This window comes from Xiphophorus hellerii, chromosome 20, assembly GCF_003331165.1.
Source record: "Xiphophorus hellerii strain 12219 chromosome 20, Xiphophorus_hellerii-4.1, whole genome shotgun sequence".
NCBI lineage: Eukaryota > Metazoa > Chordata > Actinopteri > Cyprinodontiformes > Poeciliidae > Xiphophorus > Xiphophorus hellerii.
In genome coordinates this window covers 21,906,523-21,930,662 of record NC_045691.1, presented here as the reverse complement: position 1 = coordinate 21,930,662, position 24,140 = coordinate 21,906,523, and the positions used below count along the sequence as shown (strand labels likewise).

The 24,140-nt window shown below is 36.8% G+C and overlaps 1 protein-coding gene across 5 annotated transcripts in view; it reads left to right on the top strand.

The window, feature by feature from the left end:
• The first annotated feature begins 1,453 nt into the window (after window positions 1-1,453).
• Window positions 1,454-24,140, top strand: part of tfeb (transcription factor EB) — a 37,207-nt gene continuing 14,520 nt past the window's right edge. The window contains exons 1-4 of one of the 5 annotated variants that reach the window (XM_032550156.1): window positions 1,454-1,699; window positions 14,967-15,036; window positions 21,262-21,366; window positions 22,525-22,692. In XM_032550156.1, the coding sequence (XP_032406047.1) occupies window positions 21,337-21,366; window positions 22,525-22,692 (198 nt within the window). In that variant the 5' untranslated portion in view covers window positions 1,454-1,699; window positions 14,967-15,036; window positions 21,262-21,336. Of the gene's footprint in view, window positions 1,700-11,914; window positions 12,157-14,966; window positions 15,037-21,261; window positions 21,367-22,524; window positions 22,693-24,140 lie in introns of those variants that run through there. The other 4 variants (XM_032550157.1, XM_032550155.1, XM_032550154.1 and 1 more) reach the window with 4 other exon arrangements.

Below are 24,140 nucleotides of genomic sequence, written 5' to 3'. Positions count from 1 at the left end.
TTGCTCACTAAAAACCTGGCAGCATTGATTTATTCTGTGTACAAGGACTGATGGCAACAAAGTAAGTATTAAACCAGTCAAGTAAAAATAGCACAGGAAGAATTTTATATATTCAGTGAGTGGCTGTCAGGGCCAGTAGGGTCTTCTCTGCTAGCCCTAGAAATTTGAAAAGAAAGTGTAAAATATTTTAATCATGTTTAATTTTATCTATTATTTTATATAAAATATTTATATATTCACAATATAGGAAGCAAGAGCAAAAACGTAATGGAAATACCAGAATTACCTTTACTAACAGGGCCGATTATTAAAGAACCTTCTTCTATTCTTATATTGAAGCTTTCTTTTCTCTGTCACCCATATTAACTAAAATATAACTCTACTAGCTGTCAGTCATGTATAGAGTACAAAAGCAAAACATAATCCAAAAAAAATTATGCATGTATATCTAAAGAAATTAGAATATTGTGAAAAAGTTCAATATTTTTTGTCAAAATATGAAAGTGAATCTTCTAAAAGTTCACCAGATTCATCTGCATTGATGCACTAATTTTTGCAAAATGAGGCTAAATCTGAGTACGTAGAAATTAACATCTCAGTTTAAATTAACATTTGATATCTGATTTTCTGAGAAATCAAATTTTGGGGTTTCATTACCTCCAAGCCACGATCATCAAAACTACAAGAAACAAAAGCTTGAAATATTTCATCGTGTGTAACAAATTTGATTACGGTAATATATAGGTTTAACCTTTTGAAATGAGCAGAAGAGTATTTAATCGTTTCACAACATTAACATTTTTGAGATGTACTAATAAAATACAACTTTGTAATAAAAAGCATAGTGGCCAATGAAATGCGTCTTAAATAACCTAATCTCTATAAAAAAGTAGGTCATACACCCTAAAAGAAAACCAAAAACAGAATCTTGCAAGTGTTCATACTTAGAACTTTTTCACTTTTAAGTGCTTCATATCTACAAATTTTGATGTTTTACCATCATGAAGCATGGTTGTTAATTTTATAAAAACAGAAAATACTCAAAAGTGGGTTGCATTTGTATTCAGGTCCCCCAAGTCAATACTTTTTACAGTTGCTTTTTACTGCAATTACAGCAGAATATATTTGAGAGGTCTGTACCAGCTTTTCACAACTAGATTTTTTTTCACCCCAGTTCTTTGGAAAATAGCTCAAGCTACTCAGTGAGATTTTTGACGAAATACACCTGGGAACATCAATTAAAATCTCGCCAACGATTGTCAATAATTGTATTTAGGTCTCGGCTTTGACTGGGCCTTTCCAACATAGGCATAGCCTATAATCTCACTTTACCTGACACACGTTTTCGTCCAAAAAAGACAACGAACAGCTGAGAGAGCAAAAACTACATTTCCCACAATCCCATTAGCGGTTTTTCTATTGGTGGTGGCACAGGTGACCGCAGACGCTCTGAGTTGTGACAACATCTCGACCGTCAAAACGAAAACAATTTAGGAACCGAAGTGCGAGCAGTTGTCCGCTGTCAGTATGTGAAAATACACAGGCACCTACAACTCTTGAACTTTTGTTTCTGTGTTGCTTTGCACTTTTATTTCCCCGTTCCTGTTTGAAAGCTGTTGGAGGGTCTGCTATCCGGGCTCACGGAAGCGGACGCGCACTTTTCTTCAACCTGACTCGTTCTGCCTGACCTTCAGAGCGGGTGAGTTATATTTCAGCGGCACCATTAGAATAAAGCACAGGCTAAAACACCTCCCGCGGAGGGGATTTTAAGTGCGCATTTCCTGCTTTACACCCAGAAATGTCGTTAATTGACATATAAAGGAATATGCTGTAAAGTGTACTGCTTCAGTTTATGTCACACATGTTTCTCCCTAACTCCAGAATATTACTCCATGGGTTTTCCCACCCATGTCATACCTACATATATTAAGCATTACAAGTCATGCAATTCTGGTCATGACTTTGCTCCAATTTGTTTTATCTTGGTTGTAGACCACTTTAATTTCTTAGTGAGCTTTAATACATTATTTGCAGATTAAATAAATTATTATTACATTCGCAGAAAAAGAAGCCCTAGTCATTTTCGTCAGCTTATTTGAAATACCACTGCCAGATTTATTACTTCTGTCATTGTAATTATGGGTGGAAAACAAGATAAATGTAAAACACACTGACAAGGCATTAAACAGTACATGCTTCCCGTTTACTGTCATTTGTGAGTCTGGAGGGAGCAACCCTTCTTGCCATTTATAAGCTAATAGTCTGGCTGGTATCAGTGACAACACCTCAGCAGTGGAGTATGCTGCTATGTATAAGCAGTGACTGTAAACTGTACAGTGTGTAATGCTCTGCTGCTTATTCAAGCCCTTTGCCTGACAGTCCTGCATGGCGCCAACACAGAAATAACGAAGGCAATGCTGACTAGATGCACTCCTTTGTTGGCCAGAATTTATTTGAAGTCTCTGTGTGTTTTATTGAGTGTATATCGTGGGGTTATGCCTGTTAGGGCATTGTTAATATTTGAGATCAGCCAGCAAATGTCAAGCTCGCTTTATTTGTTATCTTTCAGTGAATATGCATCTTACTTTGAAATAGATTTCTTCATATGTCTTTGTTTTTTGCTTTTTCCCTCCATTGTGGTGAATTCTTGCCTTCTCAGCTTGCATGCCACTTGCATTGTAACAGCAAAGTGGCATTAGGTCTCACTCTGATCTTTCACCTCTGTGTGTCTGACCTGTGTCATCAGACATGTTGTGCTGCACAGAGCAGCATAATCTGCAGTGATCAGGGTTTAACTGTCTCAGTGAGCGTGCTTAAAATGATGGATGCGGTGTCTTGAAAAATAACAAATTCCTTATGAACTTGATTCCTCCAAGTGAAATCCATTGCAACCAATTGCTCTTGGAAGTCACCTGGCCTGCTGTGTGGAGGGTTTTCTTAAACCAAGACAGGGAAACTGGTTGCTGTTGATTGTAGCATGGATGCAGATATTTGGAAGGCCTTTCTGAAAGGAAACTTTAAGGGCTGGAGAAATTTTGGAACTGGGGTGAAGGTTCACCTGCCTGCAGAACAATGAGTATAGGTCAATGCACATTTATGTGTTTTAATGGTCAAGTCTAATGCTACACATATACTGTATGCAGCTAACATTGAATCTAGCTGAATTTGAGCTGTTGTCAAGAGGAATGGACACACTCTTGTGTCTCTAGTTGGGCAAAGCTGGTAGAGACTTACAGCTACATTTGCTGCAAAAGATAGTTTGGCAAACGATTAAATTATGGAAGTTGAATATATTATGAATGCACACCACATGGGTAGGAGTTTTATTTCTAACAATATTCGCAACCATATATCTTTTACTTTCCACTTCAGAATTATGCTCTGCTTGTGCTTGTCTATCAAACTTCTAATTAAGCACATAGCATTTTGTCATTGCAAAATGTAAAAAAAAATAATCAGACAGAAATTCAATGCTGGGGGTTGTGTTCAATTACTGAGTAGTAATAGCACACAAATGAAGAGAGCCTGTTTACCCCACTAGTCTTAGGAACTTGTGTATACTTTGCAGCATTAGAGTAATTTAAAACTCTGACATTACTCTCTGTATCCAATGCTTGCTCTTTATTTAGTCCATGAATGAAAATATCTCTGTTATGTAACCAAATAACAGAGATGGGCCCACATCGTAGCAGCACTGGCTCAGAGTTTAGCTGTAACAAATCCAGAAATTTCACATGTAAATAAATGAGTTTAATTAGATTATTTTCGCACAGCTTAATCATGTTACACTGGGCGAGTTTATATAATGATCATAGGAATGACTGTAAAATGCAAGAATTATTCATGAAATCATAGAGCTTGGTAAAAAAAAAATATGTACATGATAATACAAATGGCATTACAGCATGAAAAATGTAAACCCTCTTACTTTACTTTTTTAAAATTAAAATGACAATTTGAAAAGCTTCACAGAGGGAAGAAAAAACTAAAAACCTTTATATAATATGTATAAAAACAAATGGTAAGTTCTCTCAAATTAAACTGTATTATATTGTCCCTGGACATTTTAAATTCAACATTCTCTTTATCCTAACAAATAAGTAAATTTTTGACATGTCATGTATAGTCATATATGGTTTTCTGCTTGGAGGATAGAGAGAGAGTCCTTTCTTCCCCCAGATGATCAAACGATGCTGGGAAGGTGAACAGCACCTGGCCTCCCTAAGAAATCAGCAGAACTCTGTATATTATCAAAAAGTTGCTTTCCATCTGCAGTGAAGCATGCTTAAATAGGAAATGTGGACAATCTTTTGGAAACATAGGAGTAAATGTTAGTATCTTAATTTTCTAAGAAATAAACACGGACTAAAATTGCTATTAATGCAAAAATTGATCATGATACTTTGTTTTTTAATTTTGGGTGTACAAGCCAGGATAGCTATAACTACAAATATCAGTGAATCCCAATGCTACAGCAACTAATCTATATCTATCAGCCATTAGATATTTACAACATCTGCATAAAGGTTTTGCAGCTGGCTTATTCCTGTTGTCTTGTCTTGATAAAACGATTGTTGCGCCCGACCAGTACGTGCAGCTGGATTCAGAAAGGTTGCCATTGAGCTTGTTATGGGTTGTGCATAATGCGGTACTTCTTACAACTGTAAATAATCTATCCTCTATCCAAGAACACTTCATTACTTGCATGTACATTAGATCAAATGGGTTGCTTTCTTAGCAGTTGATCATACAAATCATCCATAAAGTTTGTCATAATCTCTGTTGAAAACAGAACTTTTCCTGCAGCAAGAGAAGCTGTTCTGAATCTGAACAATGACATTCTCTAAATAGTTAATACTAGTTAATAGTTAAATAGTGTTAATAGGCTTGTTCTGCACATAATAGCTTTCTGTTTTTCTGATCTGAAAACAGGTATGTTTCCAGGGTTTCAGGAAAAAAGTGTGTGTCATAAACACACTTGGCTTTGAGGTGACTGTCAGCAAAGTCAGAGGTCACAGGCGAGCATGTAGAGCAGTGTCGACAGCTGATGGACTTGTACTCTTTCCAGTTGCACAGCTGCAACCGGCCCAGCTGGCCAGCAGACATTAAGAGAATACAGAGGAGGATGGGAATATTACATGAGAGGTGATCATATCAATGAAGATCATTCTTTCTTTTAGCAGGATTTTGTTGTTAGTATGCTTCCATCCTGACAAGCACATTTTCTGTCTTAATGCTGTTTTTATGAACGCTCATCTTCATTGAGTTTGCCTGCTTGAAAGTGTCAGTGATTAATTTTCTTCAGGTAAACAAAGACCCGCACCGTATCCGCAGAGGGGCGTGCACGCCCTCACACACACACAAATGCTAAGACAGACAAGCAGGTTTGCTTGGTTCAGTGGATGTACTCTAGTGTGAAAGAGCATCAGGTGTGTGTAAACACAGCTTCATCTGTTTGCCATATGGACACATCTTCCGTGACGTGAACAGTTTTCTTGCTGCTTTGTGATTAGACTAAGCAAAGGTGTACTGTGAACTGTCTTAGTGGTAATCTGGAGTTCCCTTGGGGACACACAATTAGGCAAAACAAACGACAACAACCCTGTCAGCAAAACTTGGACTTTTTCTTAAAAACCAGGGGGATGACAGCGTGGCATGTGCTATATGACAACATGACCCATGATCGATCAGAGGTGAGTGTGGGTGGGCCATTTTAGAGCATGTGCTGAGTGTATGACTCCACTTCCTCATCATATCTCCATTCCACAGTTTCATATCCTCTTTTCAGAAACAGACAGTTGTGACAGTCTAGGTCTGTCTCTTTTCTGTATAAGAAGGTTGTGTCATCTATGTGAACCTTGTACTGCTGCTGCCCAGCTGTGAATATTTGGACAATTTGCTTATTAGGATGAGCTGCGGGGATCATTCGGATGTGACTGTGAAGTTTCATAGCTCTCAGAACTTTATAACAAGTTTCACTGTTATGTTTTATCTCCTTACATTTATTTTGATTTTCTTCTCTATCTTGTTCAAATAAAATCAAAAACAGGGAGATGTCATGCTTTTTTTGGCCTCTAGATTGTTACTTCTGGGTTTTGAACCAGATCGAATGGTTTTTGAACTGGGCTTGGTTTGGATGGTAAACAAAACATTGTAATTCCTATTTTTGTTTTTAATTTAGTAAATTAATGCTTTACTGATCACAAACTGTCATGTTGGGCTCTATATTTTTCCTAGAGCAATCCAAAGCAGAATTATTATGAATTTAACCTAAAACGTTTGTTTAAATAAAAAAAAAATAAAAAAACCTGTGAAGTAATGCTGATTAAGAAGCAAGCTTAAACATAGTTTTCTTTCATGGGTTTGGGAAAAAATGAACATAAACAATTAATCCGGCATAATCTGTCTTTGAAAATTTAGGAAAAATCGAACCTTCAGTTGTGTTAAGAAATTGTTTCTTTTTCTATAAAATAAATGGAATTCAAGTATTTTTCAAACTCCATGTTTCTTTAATTGAACATAGAGTCAATTAACTTTATTACAATCAGTGGCTTCTTGTTTCTCTGTTTTTTGAAAATTACATGACACTGATGCTCATGGGAAGGAAAAGAGAACATGCCATTTCCAGGATGCTATATACAGTTGAAAGTTTAATTTTTCCATACACTGAATAAAAAAGACACAACACATTTTTTCTCAGTGTCTGAAGTTTCATCTGTATGGCTTGGGTCAAACCTTTTGGGTTTCCTTCCACAAACTCCTCAGGATAGTTTGCTGGAGTTCTGCCCCATTCCTCATGACAGAACTGGTGCGAGTGTATACCGCCTCACTCGCACGAGCATTTTCAGATCTTCCCACAGTTTCTCCATAGGAATGACATAAGGACTTTGTGATTGCCACATCAAAACATTGACTTTCTTGTGCTTAACCTAATTTATAAGCACTTTGGCTGTTTGCTTAGGGTTATATTCCATTTGGAAGACCAATCTGTGCTCAAGCTTTTACTTCCTGGCTGATGTCTTTAGATATTGCTTCAATATTGCCACATGATGTTCTTTCCTCATGATGCCATCTATTTTATGAAGTGTACCAGTTCCTCTTGCAGCAAAATAATCTCACAACATGATACTGCCACCCTCCTACTTCACAGGATGTTGAAAGCATCCCTGTTCTTCCTCCAACTGTAACAAAACAGTTTCACTTTAGTTTCATCGGACTACAGGGCATGTGTCCAGAAATGAAGATCTTTGTCCCTGTGTGCATTTGCAAACTGCAATCTCGCTCTCTTGTTTCTTTTGAAGTAAAGGGTTCTTCCAAGAATGAACCAGACTTGTGCAGCTGCACAATTTTCTTCCTCATATGTTGGCTGATTTCTTTTGATTTTACCATTGTATTAAACAAGAAAGCATTGTATTTCAGGTGTGACCTTAAATAACATCCATAAGTGTGCTTCCAACTATCTCAAATGTATCAGTTAACCTTTCAGACGTTTGTGGAAGGAGTCCAAATGGTTTTATCCATATCATGCAATTCAAAAGACATTTATCCAGAATACTGATCAAATATATGTAAACTTTTAGAAACCATTTGGTTTCATTTTACCTCGTTTACTCTGAGCATACATGTCAAGTCTTCTGTTTTGGCTGGGATACTAACTTTTTTTTTTGGTTTGTTGTGGAACAGAGGATGAATATGAGGAAAAGCAACATGAGGAAATATGAGGAAAAGAGGTTTTGTTTTGAAGGTCCTTCAGACCTTATTGGAGTGCATTGCATTCAAATATCCTAAACCTGACAGATCACCAGGATGAACGTTGGCGATCTCTTGATGGGTTCATCCTGGACTGATCGCCAGCAGGACAGCACAGACACACAGGACAAACAACCATGCCGACACACTTTGATATACAAGGAAATGAAATGTTTCTTCTTCCCAAAAAATGTGATTGTGTAAACATTTTTATAAGCATCTTCTTAATCCCTCACCTCCTTAAACTCTGCACACACTTTCATTCATTACCTCTTCCTCTCTCAGCCTCTTTCCAATCCCTTTGCTTTCTCTTTTTTCAAACTCGAGGAGAGAGAGACTACATGCTGCCTAATTTACAAATAGGACAGAGAAGTGTCAGGAATTTGGAGAATGAGAGGAATTGTGACAGGATTTGAAAACCGAACAGTGTTATTCAGAATTTTTTGTAAGTTTGTTTCTCTGTATGTGCCTTATCTTTCAACTCATCTCTCAAATGCCTTCCATTCAGTTGTCCCGTATATGATGATTCTAACTCATGCATAAAGAAAAGTGGTGTGGCTGGTTGGATTGTTACTGCTCAAGCCCTTTTTAAAAATTCAAGACATTGTTTACTCAGTGTTTTTCCTAATTCCTAAAAAAAGAATTGTTTATTTTTGCAGGTGGTCTGTCGTCTCTGACACTCTCGCAAGTGTTTTTTTTTTTTTTTTTTAGCTCATTCACTAACTTTGTGACATAAATATGTGAAATAGATTTCTCCTGAAAACAACACAAAAATATTGCAGTTCATTTTTAATGTAATACAAATAACATGACAACTACAGCGGATTCATCTAAAAGTTCTTAAGGCTGATTCTATGGCTTGACATTTTTTAACTGTTTAATTTTTTTTGTGTTGTATTTGTTGCTGCCTCTTGGCCAGGACTCCCCTGAAAAGGAGGTTTCTAATCTAAATGAGTTTTTATCCAGGTAAAATAGAAAGTGTTTTCCTCAGATTAGCACAGTTCTACGACATAAACAAAGTAGAACCACAGTAATGACCCTTAAAACATCTTGTTTGTTTGTTGGTTCCAGGTTACCATGGTAACCCAACGAGATAAAGGAGGGATACTCGTAGAAAATAAGTTCTTTCTAAGACGTGTGTTTCAACTTATCTAGGGTTTCTGACAGTCTGTTGTTGAAGTCCTTAAGATGGTCTTGAACTCTCTTTTCCCCCTTATGACTGGTCAGCAACACGACCTTCTCCAACCAATGCGTTGGCAGCATTTGGGGTCCAACCCCTCCCAGTCTAAAATAAGCCAGCACATGCACTGTATGCTATAAGAGAGCTGGAGCGAGCCCACTGCTGAATTCTTTGTGTGCAAACAAGGGGTTCTTGTCAGTTCTGTGCTGCTGAACCACGCTGGCCTCTGTTCTCCTCCGTTGTGATAGGAACAGCAGCGGTGGTTTGTGTTTCTTCATTCAACAACCCAGAGCGATCAGAGGGTAAATGGAAGGACCTGGAATTATGGGATAGGTATCGTGTTTTAAAACTCCATCAAAGCAGCTTCACCTCTGTGCTACATTCACATGCTACATGTTGCACTATACACACCCACACTGGCAACCTGCAACAAATGCAGGTGGATGTGGTAACTAAATTGATTTCTTGCACACATAAAATATACTTCTCTTTAATTTAACATGATTTACATATGCTATTTTCTTACTGACTTTTTAATTTTAATTAGTATTTACAATTAGTTTAGTTTATAGAAAAATAACCTGGCTTATTTTTTATTTTACTTTTTTGTTCTTTAAAGGATAGATTGTATATTTCTATTTTTTGGCCTTCATCATACTTCTAAGCAGTCATTGAGATGAATGCTTAGTCATCTCAATGACTAAGCAGCTTTGCAGGCTTTCCTAAAAAGCAGATAGTATCAAAAAGTTCAACAAATCTTAGCTGTGAAAAGTAGCTGTGGAGTTAACCTAATGTGAGGGATGTTGGATGTAAGCACAGCAAAAAATGTTTACTGCAGGGTTATTCCAAATTACAATAAAACTCACAATGCGAGGCCTGACTGAAAGTCTGACCTGTCTTTAAAACCCTTACTGTAAATTCCAATGTCAAGGTTTTAGTGATCAGGACATTCTACCTGTAATAATACCTAACTGCACAAATACAATAAAATGCATAATATATTGTCTTTTTGTAGACTAAATGTGTAACAGTAACTAAAAAAAAAACTGGATTCTCTTAGTTAACATTCTCTGTAACTTTGAATTTGTCTTGTATGATTTTCATCTATTCATCTCTAGTTCTTTGAGATTGACCAATAGGAGAGAATCCCCGCCCACCAGGCTCCCCCTGCCAATCTCAGGGAGATCCTGTCAGAAGGAAAAAGAAAACAGGACATGACAAAAATAGGAAAAATAAATCTGCAAAATAAACAAAGTAGAAATCTGGAGGAGAGAAAAAGCATAGAGAAAAAATATTAGAGGAAAAGTAAATAAATTAATGATTAAAAATAGTGATAATAAATAAATATTAGATATTCTCTGAATATAGAAAGAAAGAAAAAAATTAAATGTGATAGTGGATAAAATATTAAATTCTGAATATGTAAAAAAAAGAAAATAAAATGTCAGGAAATAAATAAATAAAACAATACAAAATATAAATATAAAAATAGATCAACATAAATAGAATTTTTTTTTAGAAATGAATAAAAATATAATAAAAAATGAAACTAAACTACTATTGTAAATGATTAACAAATATTAATTTATGTTACAATATATAATGGAATAAGTTGTTAAAGTTCTCATTTTGTGTTGTTTTGAATGCAATAATTGGCACATAAATTACTTTATTAGGCCAGTTATTTCAGGTTCGGTTCTTCATATAACAATTAACATTTATAAGGTGTAGCTGGAATAAAGTTCCCGGGTTTATCGCTCCAATCATTAACTTGAGAGGCTGTTGTTGATTTTACACACACTGCTTCTCCATTTTTGATATGGTGTTTTGGAGGCAGATATTGACATGTGAGAAGCAGATGATTTTCATCATGTCTTGATGTAAAGGAAATTGAAAGAGAGCGTAGATTACTGTGAAATGCCATTGATTAGTTACTAGAAGTGAGAAACAACAAAAGGAGGTAATGCCCCAGTCCAATTAGATTATATCAAATTATTAAGATTTGTTCAGAGCTGCAAACCCAAAACATCCCTTTAAAATGTCTCTTATAAAATTTAAACAGTTGTTTAGTCAACTGTTTATTTCTTTAACAGTTGACTAAACAAAGTCATACTCTGTTTTAGATCACATAAATATATACTAAACATCAAATATTTAACAAAAAAAAATTATCATTATTCTTCCTATGTTCTCCAATGTTTATGGAATAATTACCTAAAAATGTAGTTACATTTATTTTTCTTATATCATTGTGATTCTGTTGTGGATAATTTCTGTATATTTTAAATGAAAACATAGAAAGAAGGCAAAAATAAGTTTTTATTCTGAGTCTTTTTGCTCTGTTAATTTATTTTCATAATTTCTGACTTGTGCTAATTACAGCTGTATTCTTTTAGTTGTATAATCCCTTAATCCATGACACACATTAGAAGTAAGACATATTTGTTAAGATATGCCTTGATAATTTTTGCTAGTATGTTTAAATGGCATTCTGATTGTTTTTTTTAAATTAAAAATTGTCTGATGAAGTGATCCTATCTTTATTAATGTAAAAAAGCACATTTTGGAATAACTGACATTGACCTGACGGAGAGTGCAATAAAAGTGAATCTCTATTAGTTCTCAGTTGCTATCTGTTTTCACAGATTTGTGTGTGAATATTTGTGTGCATGGGAAGATAATATGTGGGCGTGCAAATAAAGAAGTAAATATGCTGATGCATTGTTCTGTAAAACTCCACTGCGACCTAATAAAATAAGGAATTGGCTTTATGTTTATGCGTGTGCTTCTACACGCACATGGGTAAGTGTTGCTGTATGTAAATGCTGATTTGAGACAGAGGGAGATTCAGAGGGGCTGCACTGAAGGAGGAGTTACACTTTACTGAGCACGAAAAGAAAAAAGTGGCAGATGAGTTTACTGGAAAACAGCGCTGTCCTTGTTGTTTGCCCAGACTCCGACTAATTTAGGGGAAGAAGGAGGGGGAGACTGAGGACGAGCTGGAAGCTGACCGTGCAGTTAGAGAGGAAGAAGAAGGTGACTAATACTGACTGCACTCAGCCCACTGTAAGTGCCTCAGTATATTGGGGAGGGGAGTGGCTTCACGCGCTGTAAGCAAAAGCTGGGTCAAGGAAGCAATCAGTTGTCAGTTTCAAACAGCAAAGCGTGGAGGATCAGACTTCACCTGGATTCACTATGTTGTCTTTGGGATAGTAGGAGAATTGCTGGTAAGAGTCTCTGGAAATATTTGAACACATTTTGTTTTGTGATTTCAATACAATGCTGCTTTTAGACTTAAATGCATTATTGAAATATAACAAGTAGCAAACAGTTTTTATTGAATTGCTAACAACAGTACTGGGATGATTCCTATGAATGTTCAGAAACAAACATAATCTAGACTTGCTGCATCTTTAAGACCTGTGCAGATGTTTCTATGTGACATTAACCTAAGCAGCTTGAGCCACACTTAAATGTCCTCCATACGTTGCTTTAGGAGCAGTAGTGTGTCTCGTCAGTTTCAATACCTGTTTGTACATGTTTAGCAACAACAAACTCCATACTTGCTGATGTAGTGCACAGTAGTATAGTTGGTGTATAACCAGTTTGGCTAGAGTGAATCATTTCAAGAACTGTTAGTGCAGTGCAACAAGAATCTTGATTTAAAGTAATATCCAGTTCTTGAACTCATGTTATGACATAAAGCTTTTTTCCCCCTCCTGGGCTGCCTGCAGAGGAAGTTGCTTCACCGCTAACAAAACTAGGAGTTGTGAAAACTAATGGAAGGAAAAGGGAAGTGATGCATTGTGGTATTTATTGATGATAACGTTGTATTCAATCTCTTACTGAGCAGTGCTTTAGTCAGTTAATGCTGGATTTTTAGGCCCTTGTGATGGACTAGAGATCTTCCCGGGGATTACCCCACCTGTTAATGAATGGTGGCTGCTACTGACTCCATCTTCCCCAGCATCCTGCATCCAGTGGCTCTGCATCCATCCACTAACTATAGTGCTGCATATTTGTTTTTTGCCATATCTTTAATTCTGTTTACACAAGATCTCAGGGTGATCATGTGACGCATTTATTGTCGTCTTCACTAAACTTGCATTAACAGTAAGAACAGTTTGCATTACTAACTCTGTACCTTAGTCTTCCAATTGATTCCTTACATTTCTAAGCCCTACATATTTTATGGCAGGTAGAGATAAAAGTTCAAATGAACAAAAGAAATGGCAACTTTCTGTTACCCAATCAGTCTTTGTGTTCCTCTTGGTTCACAGAACAAATACTGTAACAAACATCTTTTTCATGTATTTTTCTCTTTTATGATCTAAAATATCTTTAAAAAAGGTGATGCTTTGCAGCAATGATTACCCTGTAGTTTGTAAAATCTAGTCTGTGTGTGGTCGATTAGGGGTCTCTATTAATCTTGGAAAATCACATCTTTTCAACTCAACTCAGACTTAGGCTTACTTGTTTTGGCTCTGAAACCTGTTATCCTGTATGTTGTGGGCTGCTGTTGATCATTTATCTCTGGGGTCTGTGCTCACACTGAGATGTATTGTATGGATGAAATGCTGAAACCTTCTGCTCCACAAGCTATGCAATCTTGTCTTCATAATTTTCACTAAATTGTCTTTTTGTTGCTGTGAATCTTTCCAGTAGCTTTTTGAACTCTTAAGTTACCGCCACCTAACAGGCTGGAGTGTGTGTCAGGGTCTCAGAAATTAGGGAACTCAGAAAGGTGTGACCAAATAGGTTACTTTCTTAAAATGTGTCGTCAAAACATCTATTCAAATACAATTAATTACATTACAATATTTATAAATAACCTTGCAACAACTTTTCACAGCAGGCTTGAATTTACAGAGTAAAATCAGAATAAACCTTTTTTTCTTTTACAAGAAATACAAATTAAACTGTTTTGATAAAAGCTAGTCATGGTATGGAACCCATTACAATTATGCATAACAAAATTCTGTAAAATAAGCTTTTGAATCTACTGTAGTTCTGAATTTAGCAGGTTTTTATACTTTTTTAGTTCAAAGGATCATTATTATGTGTTTTCCATCCACATAATGCCATTCTGTAGCACAATCAAGTAACTATGTTTCCTTCAGTTATTTTGAAAAAGCTGCATATATCAAATATGATTTAAAAGAAATTTGACAAATTTAACACCTTGAAATTGGGCCTCTGTCTCTTTAAGAAAGTGATGCTCTTTCCAATACACTGCCTTCAGGAAGTCATCACAACATTGCTCCTCTATTAACAGTGTTTTTATTAGCATTGCACTGTGAAGTAGCTCGTATAATGAACTCAGCTGATGTGCAGTTCCACCAGGTGCTTATTATTTGATGCTGGCTAGTGAGGGAGTCATGGAGGAGGGGTGCTCTGTAATGCAGCAGCTCCGATCTTCGTCCTCAGTCCCACAAACTGTTTTGCACTGTTGAATGGTTGCCACAGGAGATGAAGGGATTTCTCAGTCACTCATGAAAGAATCAAAGCAAAGCTCTGGGTTTGTTTTTGATGAGGGGAAAACTTTATGACAAAAAAAAAATGTCATAAATACCATCTTTCCAACTTTGATGATCAATATATTGTGCTAATTTAATATAAGTATTAATGAATGTTTTTTTTTAATCAAAGCTAAACATGCTAAAATGTTTGTCTTGATATACACAATGAGAATCTCATTGTGCCAACTGCCTACATGTTCATGCTTTTATCACGGTCTGCTGCTTCCTTTGCTTCCGCTGTGGAAATTCTTCACTTGTAAGCTCACACCTGCAGTTTCCCCTTCTTTAAAACTTTACTGTCTATGCTGTTTTATTTTCTACTTTTATTAGATCAAAACTAATTTATTTTTAATCTACAGCTGCTGATTTACCATTTTTGGCTGTTTTTATGTTTCATCACCAGTCACTGGTTTTCCATCTTTACATGTTGTTCTGTTTTTCTCTCTCTCCTGTCGGACTTTCACCACCTGTCTCCATCTCTGCTTGCTTCGTGATTTCCCTTGACCATCATTCTGCAGCAACTAGACATGTAGCGAGCAGCGCAAACACGGTGTACACCTCTTCGTGAACTCTTTTCCTCTAAAACAGGTAACTGTTCATTTGTCTGTGTACTTTTTAATGTTTAAATAGGCCATCAAAGAAGTCCACCTGCTGGATTTGACTTGACGGCATGTGAAATTGATCGCATCTCTCTGCCAGCCTGACAAATTAGCTTGGCTTCTTCTTGTGTTAGGGTGATATCGGGACCACAATGTCACACTTCCATTCGTATCTCTGCTTACTACGTCTATTTTAGTTGCATTTATTGCAAGTTGATAGTCCAGTTGACATGTGCTGTACCCAAACCGCTCTAGAGAGGGATTACCCATGCAAGCCTACCCTTAGATTCATACCATCCTGCCCACCGAACCATGCAAAGACACACACAGATGCATGTGCATGTAAAAAAAATAAAAATAAAAGATCCACCAAGCCTCAAGGGAACAGGGTGTTCCTGAAAAGGAGAACAGAGAGCAAAGAGTTATTTTAGTCTTCAGAGCAGGCAGACGGGCAGCTTAGTGCAGAAATGTTTTGTTCGTCAGTGATTGTTATGCTGAGAAAACGTTTTGACATATACAGACCAAAACTATATCAAAGATAATAATTACAGCTTGGTTTAAAGATAAGAGAGGATTTTCTTTCACAAAAAAAAGTCTCAATGAATGTACTCCAAGGCTTTGTTTCACTACACTTGAATTACTGTTGTGCTCATTTACATTTCTGTTTCTGTTATTAGAAATGTCAAGAGAAAAGCAGTAACTGAAGTATTATCTGGTAAATTTTGAATGGACTTGAATGGTGGATTAATTAATAATCTTTAGGTTACAGGTTATCCTAAAAAGCTAAAGAAAATATGTTCATTTAACCAAGAACTTTGTTTCTGACAGAAAATGAGACAGACATATCCCAAAAGATAGTAAGTATAAAAGGAGGATCAATGAAAAAATGGCTGTTTGCAAGGGCCCACTAGTGTTTTGACTGCGTATTTAGTGATGGGCTTCAACGTTTTCAGAACAGAAGGCTTCAAGCTTATAACCCTGACATTTAGCTCCCTCCCCATATTCTCTATCAGATCTAAGACAGGAGTCTGGCTGGGCTGCTACAAAACATTAACATCACCTCCAGTTGAAGAAACATGTTTGTAAAATTAAAATATTTCTGTAACCTAAATCTGCCAGGGGTGTAAATGGTGCTGGGGGCAAATCAAGGTCAGTGGTAACTGGTATGAGGACTGCATCATCACACTGCATAATAAAACAGGAACTCAAACACAGACTTAGACTTTGTTGATTTAAACTCTCATTATATTCCAGTGGATGCACTGCTGAGGTTTGATCTACTATTCTCTGAAGATATTTATATAACTTTAGAGGATTTCCTTCTGTTTAAACTTAAATTCAAAGTCTCTTTCTTAAAATATTATTCTTAAATTACCATTGAATGCTTTTTAAATGTTTTTTCCTGCATTTCACGCTGCACACTTTACTAACTCAGAGTGCATATGCATTGTTTAAGGGGGATAATGTGTGTGTATGTATCCTACTTTTAAGTGCTGGCTGTCAAAGAGGCCTCTTTTTGGCACTGGACAGTCACATCTAAAAATACCCTTTCCACAAATTAACACCATGTCTCTAAGCACAGGTGCCATGGCCTCATACTTCCTCTGTGTGTGGGCGTGTGTCTGTGTGTGTGAACGTTTGAGTTTATAATCATGTACATTTTGCTGAAAAAGTTAGGCTGTCATCACGCAACATACCTAAAGCGGTGCTTTCTGTATTTGTTGCCTATTCAGTGTGTCCGTGACTAACATATGGCACAATCCATAGCTGGCCTCTGACCTGGGCTTCCTCCGCTCTGCATCCTCCTACTGGCTGTCAGCGTTTGAAGTGAAGGAGGCCATGACATTACAGCACTGGACACACAATAGATGCTGTGTGCTACGACTGCGTCACAAATGTCCCCAGTGGTTGTCAGGCAGCGGGAGAGCCCATGTATGGGATCATGCAGTCTGGTAGTAGTGAGTCTCCGTATGATATTAGGAAGCTGCATCGAAACTATGTATGTTAAGTGTAATACAATATGCCTCATGGCTGAGTCATAGTGGGAGCTGGATGTTGTATGATGCAGGTGTGTTGGGGAGAGATGCTTTAATATGCAAACATTGTACACTCTGCCTCCAGCAGCAATTTTATTCATAAAATAAATTAGCACCATGGATAAGAGATCTCTTGAGGTCGTCCTACCATAAATCTGAGAAAGTCTGGAATTTGCTATCATCGCTTTCCAGGTCTAGATCAGTATGGAAGCAATGTTTAATTTTCTGACTATTTTTATTCTTTGTATAATCATTTTTAGCATGCACACTGGTTTTTACATTGTGCTAAATTGGCTTGTTTCATCTTTGATTTGTCATGTGACATGTTGTTTTTTCTCCCTTACTGGCTAATTTTGTCCTCATAAAAAAAAGAAACATTTCACAAACGTTCCTTTTGTTTGTGAAATGTTTAGACAACTTTAAATTGAATTGGAACTGGTCGAGTGTTCTCAAAACTGGGTCCAAGCTGCCAAGCAGTTCACTAGAACTCCAATTTCCATTTTGGTTTTTGCTTCCAACAACTTCTGGTGACCCCACAGCGCCTTAGAGTTATACTTCACAATGTTTTTCTTATCTAGTGAATGGGGATCCCCTCGTTCTAATTCTGCTACATCTTGTTTACACTGTGTCATAGTGAATTGAAATTATTAAGTGAGAAATGATTGAACTGGAAATTGAAAAGTTGATTGTGAAAGGTCACATGCAAGGGGAAGAATCAGGATGACAAGGTCTGTGGTTTTCATTCCTTGCAGTACTTCAGGAAACTTGGCACTAATAGATAAGATGAATCTTTGACTTGAGAGCTCTTAGCTTCATCACCACTGAATGTGATGCTAAGGGTATTTAAAACCTGTATTCAGTTCAGCAATGTTTAGAGACTGATCCTGTACACATATATACGTATAAGACTGAAATAATGATCTGGGCTCATAACTCCTATACACTGATCAGGCTTAACATTAGAATCAATGACAGAGAAAGGACATAAATAACACGTCTCCTGTAAGATATCAGAAAAATATTTAACTGTGATACTATTGTTAAAAATGATGACAAAGATAGAAATTATGATTGACCAAAATTTTTCGTGCACTTTTCTTTATCATTATGTTCCCATCACTCCATGAGCTTCAAGATCTAAGGTACTATGTACATTAGCTATTTATTACCTGTGCCACTACTTCTACCCATGCTAGCCAGCTCAATTTGAAGTCTTTAATTTTTAGAGAAAAAGTAAGGTTCTCTATATTCTACCTTTAATTTACACCTCTCCATTGAGTCATTATGCATTGAGTGCCACATATGGTGTCTGGATTTTTCTGTGAGATGATTAAGTCACATGGCAGCAGTTTGGTTCTTGGTGGGTAATGAATAAAGCCCTCATTGCTGATTTTGTGTTCAGTGTCATCATGTTTGAGTTTGAAACTTATTTGTGTATATTTTAAGTAAAAATCTGAGGTTTAGGAGAGTTTGGTCAGTCTTTTTTGTTTAGCAGGACAAATACAGAACAAAGTAGCATAGATCTATAAAGTGAAATTGAGAATGTTTATTTTATTGATGCTAGTAATAGCATCAATAAAATAATGATGCTATTATCCCTGCTTCTTCCTTGCAACATACAATTATTATTCTAAGATGCAGGTTCAGTCATAAAATTAAAGATCTTTAAGTTAATTTTTTGACACACCTAAAGAACTATAAACATTTCACCTACTGCGTGTGTTTACATGCAGACTTGTTTCTGCATAGTTACAATGATGTGGACACTCACAGTTAACTTTACAGGGGTGGGAGTCCAGATGTAAGGATAAATTCTCATTAGTATTAGATTAAATCACTTCATTGGAGTATGGAGCTATGAGTGCAAAGTTATTGTTTGCTGAAATCCACGTTCTGGTCCAAGTTTGTGTTGGAATGCCTGTGCGTATCAATGTCTTATCTCTGCATGGGTGTGTGTTATTCATGTAGGCCTTCTAACTGGCACAAAGCGGGCAGTGTGTGCCCCCTCGGGTGCTGAAATGTACACTTTGGACAACAGGCGGCTTCAGTCCTTCTCAATAGGAGCTGTCCTTCTTATTGTACCTCACTCACAATGAGCTTTTCTCTCTCTGTCTGTCTTTCTCTCTGGGTCATTCTCTCTTTATGACCATATACAGACAGCGTTTTTGATGAAAGATCCGATGAATCGGATTCTGACTGAAGCCGTGCTGTCTATCATTCCCCCGCACATGCTGCATCAGCAGCTGAACGGAGCAGAGGGCAGGCTCTCGTTTCATTATGCTTTTGGGTCCAGGCGGGCTTAGTCATGCAGAGATTAACACAAGTCATTGCAGAAGGGGAACTATCTGCGCTGGGACTCCCCTCTGAATGTTTTGGTAATGTGTGCATGCGAGTAAAGAGGAGGAGATGTAGCCAGGGGGTGATGGGTGTTCCCCTGGTCTTTAACTCACATGATCTCACAGGGACAACAGGATAACATGACTTCCACATGACCTCCTCAACATGATAGAGGAAGTCTTCTTGGTGGTTAATGTCTGTTATAGAGTGAATGTAAAGATGTTTGCTTTGGAAATGGTGCTTCCTTTTTTAGGTCATTATACTTATGTGCACATTTGTTTTTTTGTTTTGTTTTGGGGTTTTTTTGTCCTCTGCTGACTTGATTGAAAAGAAAATAATTGGAAAACACTTGTAGGCATAAAATGCAGCATGCTTTATACTTTTTAGCTAGAATATTAAAGGATGATATTTATATATAATACTTACCAATTTCTGCTTTCATTACCGAGAAACAAATAATGGATAATTGCATTCACATGAGATATTTTGTCTGTGTGAAATCAGATTATCCAGGAACTCAACTGAACAGTCAGTCTGATTATAGGTAATTATATAATGCCAATATAATCTTTTTTTAATAGGATTTGTTGTAAAAAATAGGATAGCATGTATAGTTTTCCCTCAATATTTATTTAACAATATGTATTGTGCACTCTTTGATTTACAATATAGATTTCATAATAATAAGCAGGATAAAATGCAACAGATAGTTAGGAAGGAAACTTCAATGCTGATGTGTTTACATTACTTATAACTCATGATTTTTAAGAACCATAAATAACACTACAAATAAAACAAAATATTTGAGCTAAAATGTCTGAACAATTTTAAGAATTAAATTTATATTGTAAATCAGAGTTATTTGTCAGTTAAACCAGAGCAAGAGTTATTTCTCAGTTAAAGCAAAAAGAGGCTGCCAAGTTACCTCTTTCTGCATCTTTATCTAAAAACAGTAAAATACCAGAGTGATGTGTTTACACAGTTAAAAGTATTCATACTCCTGCCATGTTTGCATTTAAGGTTTTTACCAACATGTTTTTTCTTGCTGGAGGTAATGTTAAAAAATGTTAGGGGGAGTCTTGGAGTCCCAACTTGAATCTAACAAAGAATATCTGGTAGTGGACAAGAGATAAAGGTGATAGCAAGGAGGCATTCCACCCTCTAAGACTTTGAGCTTATTACCCAAGATGAATTGTCAAAATTCAGTGGATGCATATAAAACCTGGTCAGAAATTACAAAAAGATTTTGCTTGCAGTGATTCCCTTTTCAACTATGTAGACCTTTACTTTAACTCAGAGAATCCCAAAAGACTGGGGACGTTTCCAAATCCATCATGTTGACTGACAGGTAGAATTATATTTCTTAGCGACTTTTCTGTAATATACTGTTTACTTTCGCAAAGCTTCCTGCAACTTTTGTTCTTCCTCCAACTTCATTTGTAAACATGTCATCAATGAACAGCTGATAGAAAACCGTCTTATGCTTTATGTAGTACTAACTTTGACAATGAAGATTCCCACCAGTAAGGCCTGAAAGTGCTTATTTGTGGTGAATTTCCTGACTTGAAAAGGGATTGTATTTTAGTTTCTTATTGGCTGATCATCGTTTAGAACAGATCAAAAATTGGATGATTGCCCACTGCAGCCAATTTCTTTATGCATTTCTGATAAAACAGCCTGTTTCACATGAAACCCAGTTGACTGAAGATAATCAGCTAGTGGTTGTATGTCTTGTAAATTCTTATTGGGTTCTCTACATTTTGCAAAATTCTGAAAAGTTCCACTGCCTCTGTCTTTTTCCCCTCTTTGATTTCATCCTCCTTTTTTTATCTCCTGCACAGATACCTCTACCTCTCGGGCTGGACTGTGGTGCATTAACGTCGGGTCGCCCTCCCCTGCCGCCTCGGCCCCCAGCGATGGCCTCACGCATCGGGCTGCGAATGCAGGTAAAACACAGATTCGTTCAAGCATTCAGAAAGTTCCCCTTTAGCGATTGCCAGTATATTTGGTTGCTGTCTTCATCCTAAATTTAATTAAGAAATTCCTCTTAACAATTTCATTATTCTTAATTGAACAGTAGCTATGTGCTTTGCAAGGGTATTCATATTTGCTTGACTGTTTCTGATTTTGTCATATTGCAATAACAAACTTCAGTTTATATCAAGTGTTTTATGTAAAACCCAATCTGGCTATTCTCCTTTGTAAAATAAATAAATAAATAACCACCAATCAGAAGTTTTCTAATGCCCAAAAGAGATTTTTTTTTTCTATAATGACCACAAAGCTTCATCAAACTTCCCCTCAATCCTAATCAGCTTCTATGTATCTAACAATAAACCTCCCCAGAGCATGACACAAGTTTTACAGTGGGGATGTACCATTCAAGGTGATGCTGGGTGTTAGTTTTCTATCACAAAGGTTATACAGTAACATTTTTGGTATGATCTGATCAATGCCACTCTATTAGATTTGTGGATTGAACGCCTCAGAGTTGTCCTGTCAACAAATTCTTTCACCTGAGCCCACATGCAAAAGCTGTAATAATACATGCAAAAGCTGTATTATTATAAAAGCTGTATTATTACAGCTTTTGCATGTAGTCATCTAACCATTAATTAGTTAGATGACTTTGAAGGTAATTAGTTCCACTGAATTTTGTTTAGGGGTATCAAAGTCCCCCTAAATGCAACACAATTAATCAGATTTTGTTGTTGAATAATTTGAAAACCAGGTATCATTTTCCCTTCACTTCAGAATTTCATGCTCCTTTGTGTTGATCTATCAGATAAAATCTCAATAAAATACATTAATGTTTATGCTACAAAATGTGTAAGAGTTCAATGGGTTTAAATACTTTCACAAGGCACTGTATATTTAGTCAATCATTTAGTTTTTTTTTATATACAGTACAGACCAAAAGTTTGGACACATCTTCTCATTGAATTCAATTAGAAAGTGTGTCCAAACTTTTGGTCTGTACTGTATATATAAAGCTGACTATTTTTTCTGATGTAAATATTAAATTTTTCCATAATTTTCTAATACCTTGCTCTATTCTTGGTTTTCTTAAGCATTCTGAGATGTCTGTGTTTGTTTGCATGCAGCTGATGCGAGACCAGCTGCAGCAGGAGGAGCAGCGTGAGCGGCAGCAGCAGCAGAATGCGGCGATGCAATACATGCAGCAACACATGGCTGGACCACCTGCACCTACTCCAGCTATCAGCACCCCACAGCAGTACCAAAGCATGCAGGTTCCTGTGGAGGTTCTGAAGGTCAGTGAGGCCACAGTCAGTGATTGTTACCAATCCGCTGTTTTTATGTTCAGTGCTCAAAAAACCTTAGAACATATTGTTCTGTAGATGGGGAAATATCTATTGATTTATTGTTTGATGAAATTCTGCTTTTTAAAAAAATGGAAAATGTTTTACTTATCTACTGGAGAAATTGTACACAGAATCAGTAAAATTATTTGTGCATGTCTTTTCATGAAGTTGTGGCTGGATTTAATTTTTGCTTTTATCTTGACTTAAAAAAAAAGGCAGGAAAAATGAAAAACTAACACAGATCTGTGGTTTGATCATTTTACTCTGAACAGAATTTCTACTCTCTCCTTCCACGACCTGTTTTTAGAATTGGGTATAACTCATTGGGTTTTGTGTAACCAGCCCAAATACAACATTACAAAAGAAAAATCACTAAACAGATAGTACCGTCAGTCTTGTTTCAGAGGATTTAATCATGGCTGAATGCTGTGACAGATCGGCACATAGGAAGTTTCCATTGAGCATTCTGACCAGGAACTCTGCTGTGTAGCCAGGACTCAGAGACAGGTTTGAGAAAGGAGGAAAAAAAGAAGAATAAAGGGGAGCAATGATCATGTAAGAAGAAAGAATGGGGAGATAACAGACTTTTGACATGTTTTGTGATAGGCCAGATATGGGTGATGCAGATGCAGATAGCACTTTGCTTTATCAGAGACTGATAAAGCAAAGTGACATTTTGCCTGATTCCACAGATGCCTGTGTTTGTCCTTATCTGTGTTAGTGTGCAACACTCCTTCAGATGCTTTGTTTTTTTGTCCTGTTTGTAACTGTATATCTTTCCAGCATCCACGCAGCCTTAACAGTGTGGGGCAACATGCCTGTATTGTATTGACTGTTTACTTTGCCTGCTTATGTGTGTGTGGTTGAATGGAATGGTGTTTATGAAACCTGCATTTTTCCTGTTGTAGATAAAGGAAGCTCTCTTGTCTGTCAGGCCCTCTGAGGCTGTCATACCTCCTGCAGCACATTTCTTTGGAGTTTGTCAGTTCCAGTACTGCACGGCCTGCTGGGCCAAGCTGTCAGAACTAAATAGTCGGTCCTGTTGCTCGTCCTCACTGCTAGATGTTTTTTTTATTGTATCTGTTTATCAACGTGGATTTTTGTTCCTCCGGCAAGGTGAGGAGCTGAGAGACAGGAATGTAATCTTTTGTGTTCATTGTCCTTTTGTCAGCAAGGTTATGCAATAACCAGCAAAGACAAATTTCATGGTAGTTGTTGTTAAAGAAATTACTTCATAGAGTTTTGTGTGCATGTCAATCATTCTATTTAAAACTTCAGAGGAATGAACTTTATTTCTAATGCTGTTCTTTCCCGTCCAGCTATGTCTTTACTTAACCATTCCTTCCAGAAGTCCATCATCAGTTTATGTACACAGACTCAACTTCAGTGCATCTGTG